Source organism: Alosa alosa, chromosome 23 (assembly GCF_017589495.1).
Source record: "Alosa alosa isolate M-15738 ecotype Scorff River chromosome 23, AALO_Geno_1.1, whole genome shotgun sequence".
Classification (NCBI taxonomy): domain Eukaryota; kingdom Metazoa; phylum Chordata; class Actinopteri; order Clupeiformes; family Clupeidae; genus Alosa; species Alosa alosa.
In genome coordinates, this window is record NC_063211.1 from 8,056,574 (window position 1) to 8,066,149 (window position 9,576).

The following is a 9,576-nucleotide window of genomic DNA, read 5'->3' on the forward strand; positions in this document are numbered from 1 at the left end:
ACACGGTCACCTCATTCAGAGAAACTATGAACTCATCAACTCATCAAAATCTGTTTCCTTCTCTTTCATTCTTCTCTCTTCTCTCCATGGTCCTCTCTTTTTTCTATTCTTCCATCTATCTCTTTCTGACTCAATCTAGTTCAGATCAATATTCTCTATTGTCGCTGTAAATGGTGCAATCTGTCGTTAAAACACTGTTTAAGATCAAAGCCTAATCAAAAGGGAAAATGACGAAGTTTGAACCTCTCTTTCTGATCTCCCATTCCCTTTCTCTCTCTCTCTCTCTCTCTCTCTCTCTCTCCCTCTCTCCCTCTCTCCCTCTCTCTCGTGCTGTGTCTCCATAGGACATGCTGGCGCTGCAGATCATTGGCCTGTTCAAGAACATCTTCCAGCTGGTCGGACTGGATCTGTTTGTGTTTCCATACCGAGTGGTAGCCACGGCCCCAGGGGTGGGTGCTGCTCCGCTTTGCCTGTCCCACCTTAGACACAGACACAGACACAGACACAGACACAGACACAGACACAGACACAGACACAGACACAGACACAGTGGAAGAGCACTGTCCCATAGACAGCAAAAGAGCACTGTCCCATAGACAGCAAAAGAGCACTGTCCCATAGACAGCAAAAGAAAAGTTCACAGGAAAGACAGGAACAGGAAGATGTTTTACCCTGCCAATTAAGGTATCATTAACATCAATGAGGCCGGACACCTGGACACTGTGAAATTGGTCTATTTAATGAAAAATAACGTGTTATGCTCGGTCTTGAATCTCATGGAGATTGACACTTCTAATGCTGCCAGCCAGGCCTATTTTACTGTCCCCTCAGGCTGGGTTTTCACAATCAGCGTTTTATTTTTTTTTTCTTGCTGTCGGCCAGTTTTGAGCAAGCCATTTTCACACTTTCAGAAGGAATAATGTCAATCATTCAGTTTGAATGCCTACGCCTGTACAGCTCGCAAACAGTCATGAGAATTGAGCATTCACCTTGCACATCTACATCCATTGGCATCCAACCTTGACATTGCTGTTACAGCTGCTGTGATTAGACCTAACTCTCCACCTCCTAACAGAAGATGAATAGAACTAAGAAGGAAAAAAAACAGCATGGAATCATACAATCGTTGGCGGAAAATTTAGTGTAGGTTGGTTGGTTGGTCGGTTAAGTGAATCAGCATAGCGGTTCGTATTGAATGTTGTTTGGGTCCGGATGCGGCCTATTGAGTACCCCTGTACTATATCATATGTCTGTGTGTGTTTGTGTGTGTCCTTCATAGTGTGGGGTCATTGAGTGCATCCCTGACTGCAAGTCACGTGACCAGCTGGGCCGACAGACGGACTTTGGCATGTATGATTATTTCAGAAATCAGTATGGGGACGAGTCTACACTGGCCTTCCAGAAGGTAACCGCACTGTTTGTCATCACATCTAGACTGACCGCTGTACATCTCACATTTGTCATTACATCTATACTGAGTGACCACTATACATTAACACCATTATGAAGCCTACACATCAAGTCTATACCATAACTATACATTAAATCCATACCAGTTACTCCAACGTAATAGCAAAAGTAAGAGAGGTCTACACATAATCTCCATACTACAGACTGCACATAAATACAAACTCAGTGCAGTAATTGGTTCATATTTTATTTAAGATACTTACAGTCCTGTCATATATCAGTTTTGCTGATGAAGGCTTTTGAAAATCTAGTGCAGCCGGGTCATGCTGATGCCAGATTAGAGACTGTGTTTCCTCTTGTTTTTAAATACAGCCACCCAAATTAATATGCCTTTAATACTTAATCAGCAATGAGCATTATTGCCCAATCCCCTCACCCATTAAGGGTCCTCCCAGGAGCTCCATTTTTGAAAATGCATGATCACAAATTGGGATATTCTTTTTAGGTGGGGATTGATAACTTTTTTTTTTTGTGGATGTAAAAAACAGCTTTATTTCCAATCTCTATCTCTCTCTCTCTTTCTCTTTCTTTTTCTCTTTCTCTCCCCTTCTCTCTCTCCCTTTCTCTCTCTCCCTCCTCTTCTCTCTCTCCCTCCCCTTCTCTCTCTCCTTTTCTCTCCTTCCTTTCTCTCTCTCTCCTGTCTCTCTCTCTCTCCCTCTCTCTCCCTCTCCCTCTCTCTCTCTCTCTTTCTCTCTCTCTCTCTCTTTTCTCTCTCTCTCTCTCTCTCTCTCTCTTTTGCCTGTCCCACCTTAGACACAGACACAGACACAGACACAGACACAGACACAGACACAGACACAGACACAGACACAGACAGACACAGACACAGACACAGACACTGTCCACAAGACACAGACAAAGAGCACTGTCCCATAGACAGCAAAAAGAGCACTGTCCCAGGATAAACAAAAGAAAAGTTCAAGGAAAGACAGGAACAGGAAGATGTTTTTACCCTGCCAATTAAGGTATCATTAACATCAATGAGGCCGGACACCTGGACACTGTGAAATTGGTCTATTTAATGAAAAATAACGTGTTATGCTCGGTCTTGAATCTCATGGAGATTGACATCTCTAATGCTGCCAGCCAGGCCTATTTTTTACCGCCTGTCCCTCAGGGCTGGGTTTTCACAATCAGCGTTTTTTTTTTTTTTTTTTTTTTTTCTTGCTGTCGGCCAGTTTGAGCAAACCATTTTCACACTTTCAGAAGGAATAATGTCAATCATTCAGTTTGAATGCCTACGCCTGTACAGCTCAAACAGTCATGAGAATTGAGCATTCAATTCTGCACATCTACATCCATTGGCATCCAACCTGACATTGCTGTTACAGCTGCTGTGATTAGACCTAACTCTCCCACCTCCTAACAGAAAGATGAATAGGACTAAGAAGGGAAAAAAAACAGCATGGAATCATACAATCATTGGCTGAAAAAATTTAGTGTAGGTTGGTTGGTTGGTGCGGTTAAGTGAATCAGCATAGCGGTTAAGCATTGTGATGAATGCTGTTTGGTCCGGATCGCGGCCCTATTGAGTACCCTGTACTATATCATATGTCTGTGTGTGTTTGTGTGTGTCCTTCATAGTGTGGGGTCATTGAGTGTATCCCTGACACAAGTCACGTGACCAGCTGGGCGACAGGCAGGATTCTTTGGTATGTATGATTATTTCGAAATCAGTATGAGGGGCAGTCTACACTGGCCTTTCCAGAAGGTAACCCACTGTTTGTCATCACATCTAGACTGACCGCTGTACATCTCACATTTGTCATTACATCTATACTGAGTGACCACTATACATTAAATTACCCATTATGAAGCCTACACACATCAAGTCTATACCATAACTATACATTAAATCCATACCAGTTACTCCAACGTAATAGCAAAAGTAAGAGAGGTCTACACATAATCTCCATACTACAGACTGCACATAAATACAAACTCAGTGCAGTAATTGGTTCATATTTTATTAAGATACTTACAGTCCTGTCATATATCAGTTTTGCTGATGAAGGCTTTTGAAAATCTAGTGCAGCCGGGTCATGCTGATGCCAGATTAGAGACTGTGTTTCCTCTTGTTTTTAAATACAGCCACACCAAATTAATAGTGCCTTTTAATACTTAATCCAGCAATGAGCATTATTGCCCAATCCCCTCACCCATTAAGGAGTCCTCCCAGGAAACTCCATTTGAGAAATGCATGATCACAAATTGGGATATTCTTTTTAGGTGGGGATTGATAACTTTGTAGGATGTATAAAACAGCTTGGCTAATCTAATCTCTAACTCTTTCTTTTCTCTTTATAATCCCCTTCTTAGAAATCTCCCTTTCATTTCTCCTCCTCTCTCTCTCCCCTTTCTCTCTCCTCTCTCTACATCCTTTATCTCTCCTCCTGTCTCTCTCTCTCTTTCTCCTCCCCTCTCCCTATATATCCCTTATATATATTTCTCTCTCTCTCTCCTTGTCTCTCTATTCCCTCTCTCCCTATCTCCTCTCTATATATATCTCTCTCTCCTCTCTCTCTCTCTCTCTCTCTCCTCTCTCTCTCTCTCTCTCTCCCTCGTTCTCAGGCCCGTTATAACTTCATCCGCAGCATGGCTGCCTACAGTCTTTTTTCCTGCTTCCAGATCAAGGGCCCGACCTTTTTAGCAACATCATGCTGGACAGCAAAGGGACACCTCATCCACATCCCGGTCAGTGCACCACACAGCATAGTTTTTATGAGGACACCTCATCCCACATCGGTCATTTTCTGAGGCATAGTTTTGCAAGGGGACACCTCATCCCACATCGGTCAGTGCACCACACAGGCATAGTTTAGCAAGGGCACCTGTCCATCAGTGCACCACACAGCCATAGATTTAGCAAGGGACACCTCATCCACATCGGTCAGTGCACCACACAGGCATAGTTTTAGCAAGGGACACCTCATCCACATCGGTCAGTGCACCACACAGCCATAGATTTAGCAAGGGACACCTCATCCACACGGTCAACACCACATGATTTAGCAAGGGCCACCTCATCCACATCGGTCAGTGCACCACAGGCATAGTTTAGCAGGGACACCTCATCATCCACATCACACAGGCATAGATTTAGCAAGGGACACCTCATCCACATCAGTCAGTGCACCACACAGGCATAGATTTAGCAAGGGACACCTCATCCACATCAGTCAGTGCACCACACAGGCATAGTTTTAGTCACAATTGGGACATCTTGGTCACAACCCAACACCTTCCCCTCCAAACCAAATCTACTTGTTATGTTCCCATGCTCTCACCATACACAAAAGCAATAGCCTGGACCAACAGGATCTCTGCATCCACTCAGTCAGCAGCACACATGCCACCTCACATATATTTGTATGTGTATGTGTTGTTGTGTGTGTTGTGTGTGTTGTGTGTGTGTGTGTGTGTGTGTGTGTGTGTGTGTGTGTGTGTGTGTGTGTGTGTGTAGACTTTGGCTTCATGTTTGAGAGCTCCCCCGGTGGCAACCTTGGCTGGGAACCCGACATCAAGCTGACAGACGAGATGGTGATGATCATGGGTGGCAAGATGGAGGCCACCCCCTTCAAGTGGTTCATGGAGATGTGCGTGCGAGGATACCTGGCTGTCAGGTGAGACGCCTGACGGCGTAAATATTTCAGTGCATCCTGGGAGATTGGGGTTGCAGGGGCGAGGGCCGCTAAGGGGCCTCTGGTTGCGGGTTCCGAAGCCCCTCTCATTGTGTGGGTGTAATTAACGCCAGTGGGCAGAGAGCGGCTCAATAATTTAGAGTTGGAGGGGGGCAGGATGGGTTGGGAGTGGACAAAGCAGGGCTGCCTGACCACACCTGGCCACCTATCATGAAAGTTTGATTCTTGGCCTCAGCCCTCTTCTCTCATCTCGCTCCTCTACTCTTCTCATCTTAACTTCTCCCTCTCCCCTCTTTCTGCTTTTCATCCTTTCCTTCTTCTCTTTCCCCCCATTTTGTCCCTTTCCTCCCATCTGTTCCTCCCTCTCTTACTCTTTTCTTTATTCTTTTTTTTCCCTTTCCCCCTTTTCCCTCTCCTCCTTTTTCCCTCTCCTCCCTTTTCCCTCTCCTCCTTTTTCCCTCTCCTCCTTTTTCCCTCTCCTCCTTTTTCTTTCTCCACTCCCCCAGAAATCGGGAAATTCTTTTCATGTGGTGAATGAGATCACTGATATCTTTATACGTTGTAAGATGTGTATATTATATTCTCTCAATCTCTCTCTCTCTCTCTCTCTGTTCTCTCTCTCTCTCTCAATCTCTCTCTCCTCTTTCTCCCACTTTGCTCTCTCCCCTCTCTCTCTCCCTCCTCACTTTTCTCTCTTTCTCTCTCTCTCTCTCTCTCTCTCTCTCTCTCTCTCTCTCTCTTTCTCTCTTTCTCTGTCTCTCTCTCAGGCCCTACATGGATGCTGTGGTGTCCCTGGTCACTCTAATGCTGGACACAGGGCTGCCGTGCTTCAGGGGACAGACCATCAAGCTCCTCAAGTGAGTACTGGAGCCCGTCCAGACGGTCACCCTCATAACTCGCATACCTCGCCGCCACTGCTCACGTCATGTCGCAGCGCCGGGCATGTCCCGTCATGCTCGCAGACCATCACCCACACACCCCCACCCGACCCCACACCACCCTGTTGTCCAACAACACATCCCACCTGAGGCCCTCTTCATATCTGGGGCAGCACCCCAACACAGAAAGGATGGAGGAACATCACATGTGATGGTTATTTATTTAGTTAGTTAGTTAGTTAGTTAGCTACATTTACATGTTGCTGATCCTAGCACTTACCAGCCGTCTTGAACTGACACTCAACTGTTTAAAAACAGCACTCTTACTGTACTGTACTTACTGTACTGTACCGTTTTTTAAATTGTCCTAAAATTGTTGAGAGAATTACTTTAAAACTTCATTGTTACCATGTTGTTAGTCGCTTTGGTTAAAAATGCGTCAGCCAAAATGTAATGTAATGTAATGTAATTTACTTAGCAGACACTTTCATCCAAACCGACTAAAAAATAGCTAGTCTCATATCCGTTGTCACTGAGCTGTCTTTATCTGCCTAGTGGCCTGGTCATTGTTTTGATACTCCAGAGCCCAGCCACACCGTTAAGATGTCAAGCCTCCTTATTCCTGGGAGTGCCACTGGATAAAGGCATGTAGTCAACGAGCAAATCTGAAATGTAAATAATGGGGCCGCTGTCCGGACCTCATTTGTGGATCACGTTACCGTTCCGCTCACCTGGCCCACTCACCTGGCCTTCCTGCCGCCGCCTCCCGCCTCAGGTTCACCTCACACCCTGATCGGCTCACTTCGCTTAACATGACACCTTCACAGCCCACTCCCCACACAAGGCACCCACGCCCATTCTCATGTCTGCTGATGGCCGCTTGTTTGCTAGAGGTCTTTTATACTTTATAGTCTTTTACTTAGTTATATAATGTACCCATCTCTGAACGGTCTTCAAGGGTGTGTGTGTGTGTGTGTGTGTGAATTTGAGTCCTTGTGAATATATCTTCATCGTGAACTCCGAGGAGTTAAGGAGGACAATTTGTGTTTGTGTCCCTGCAGGCAGCGGTTCAACCCAGCCATGAGTGAGAAAGAAGCTGCGGCCTTCATGATCAAAGTCATCCAGAGCTGCTTCCTCAGTAGCAGGTAGGACTGGGCGATGCCTGGGCGATGTCTAGGATGTCTGGGCCACGCGGTCCCCTCACTATCACACAACTCGGATGGGATGGAATGCAGGGCGGGATTGTGACTTACTCTTTGCCATGCCTGAAAAACTATGGACATTTGTGTGAAAGTCTTGGAAACAGTTTAAAGGTTTTGCTCATAGTAAAAAAATGTAAAAAGCCCAAACATGGAGGTGCTGTGGCGCAGCAGGCTACAATGCCCATGCCATGTACGGGTCCGAGTGCCCACAGGGACCCAGTTTCGGATCCGACCTGCGGTCATTTCCCGATTCCCACCCCATCTCACCTCTCTCTCTCCCACTTACTTCCTGTCACTCTTCACTGTCCTGTCCAGATAAAGGCAAAAAAGCCCAAAAAAACAAAACAAATAATCACAATCCCAAAACAAGCACATACTTATCTTTAAAACTATAGAAGTCTTTAATTGGAAAAAAAGGCCAAGTATCCTGACTGGCTTATTCAATCCATCCTTGTGGAAATCTATGAGCCTTTTTTGGACCCTCTACATTACATACCCTGCAGATGAAATGTTCATCAAGGTGCTGTTGCAATGTGTAATTCTAAGTGTAAGACCTAAAAAAATAACCTAATGTTTACACTTTCCTTCTTGCAGGAGCAAAACCTACGACATGCTTCAGTACTACCAAAACCAGATCCCCTACTGAGCGTCAGCCAGGAGGACTGTCATCTTTATCTACACGTCTCCAAGTCTCTCTCTCTCTACACGCGCGTGTGTGCGTGTGTCGCGTGCGTGTGTGTGTGTGTGTGTGTGTGTGTGAAATCAGGGGTCTACAAGCAATGACACAAAAAATGCACTTTACAAACCTTTAGATATTTCACAGACCCCTGACTTTGCCAGTCAATCCATTGCTGTGTTCATGAACGTAGTCAATCATCGATAGTCAGTTTGAACTCTCGGCTACTGTACTTAGCATCACCATTTTGAATCATTTCAGCTCTGGGCTACTGTAATCAGCATGTACTGTACATCTAAATGGTGTTGACTTTTGATTTTGTGGCTCTCTTTTAACCCTGTAGTTAATGTGGTGCACGTCCATATTTGGAACATTCCATTCAGTGTGTGTGTGAAGCAGTCTTGACCTTTAACTTGAACCTTCAGGATTGGTTGTCACTGACCGTATGTACTGGAGAGGACAGATAGTCTGGCCCGTCCACCAATCACTGGTGAGAGATGAACGATGTGCTGCAAAACCAAGACCAATACCCTCACCCCTTAGGCTTCGACCATCTGTCTCTCCGAGCACGGCCGGTCAGTGAAGACCCTCAGGGTTTGGTCAGCTAGCATAGCCCAATAAGCTATACCACCGACTGTACCAACCTATTTGCCCTGCAGGCCCTGGGGCCGTTATGCAACCTGTGCACGTCTTAATCACCATCGTGTGTTTGACTGAACAGTTTTAGAGAGGTTCTTGTGTTTTACCTTGTGAGTGCAGAGACTTTGTCATATCCACACCATGTGTCAGGAGATAGCCCTTAACTGACAGCTGTATTACTTTTAGATGTATTATAATTCTGGGGAAATGGATGTTTACTTGTAGACTATCAACTAAGGTCATGTATTTGGGATTAAGTCTTAGAGTAGGACCCATCCCACTCCCTGGTTCTGTATATAAATAGGTTTTAATGTGGTTTTAACCAGAGGAAGCAAGAAGAGGACATAAGAGAGAAAATGTTGGTTACTGTTAAAAATTTCTGAAAATTTGCTGAGGCTGTATTGAGATTGAGTCTTATTTGAGTTAGTAAATGTGATATTTCATACTATAGACATATAAATATATATATAGATATTATTTTTCACATTTCACCTTTTACATGGAGGAGTCATAGCCGTTTTGTTGACCCCTCCCACTCACTCCGTCCTTTTATCTGTACGGCCGTCCAGCAGTGGACACCAGAAGGGTGCCGATCCCCCACACCCCCCACACACACGCACGCTGCTTTCCGGCCTTCTGCCGGCCTTTGGCCCTGGTAGTGTGCTGACCGCAGCCATAAAGCAGAGGGGGCAGGAGAGGAGAGGAGAGGGGAGGGGAAGGGGCCCGGTTAGGTGGGGGTAGGGAGGAGACTGACACTCCTGTATGACTGGCCTCTGGCAGAGCTCGAGATGTGGACCGAGACCCACCCCTCCCCCGTCCACACCACACCACACCACACACACATCCTCTGCCAGCAGGTCATGTGGGATTCAGGGGCTTTATTATGTGAACTTTGTTCATTGGTAATCATGGGTCATGTGTGTCTGTTTGTGTATGGATGTGTGTGTGTGTGTGTGTGAATGAGTGAGTGGTTGAACGTATGACATAACGTCCCAGCTCCAGTTGAAATAAGATCATTTGAAATGTACATGTTTGATCAAATTCTAAATATAAACGACAGTATATGGAAA

General features: G+C 45.5%; 1 protein-coding gene across 1 annotated transcript in view; it reads left to right on the forward strand.

The window, feature by feature from the left end:
• pi4kaa (phosphatidylinositol 4-kinase, catalytic, alpha a) overlaps positions 1-9,576 on the forward strand; it is a 55,029-nt gene extending 45,453 nt beyond the window's left edge. Inside the window, 8 exon segments of the mRNA XM_048235664.1 lie at positions 345-449; positions 1,280-1,405; positions 4,042-4,164; positions 4,293-4,359; positions 4,934-5,093; positions 5,879-5,968; positions 7,051-7,134; positions 7,786-9,576. Of these exon segments, the coding sequence (XP_048091621.1) occupies positions 345-449; positions 1,280-1,405; positions 4,042-4,164; positions 4,293-4,359; positions 4,934-5,093; positions 5,879-5,968; positions 7,051-7,134; positions 7,786-7,837 (807 nt within the window). The 3' untranslated portion in view covers positions 7,838-9,576.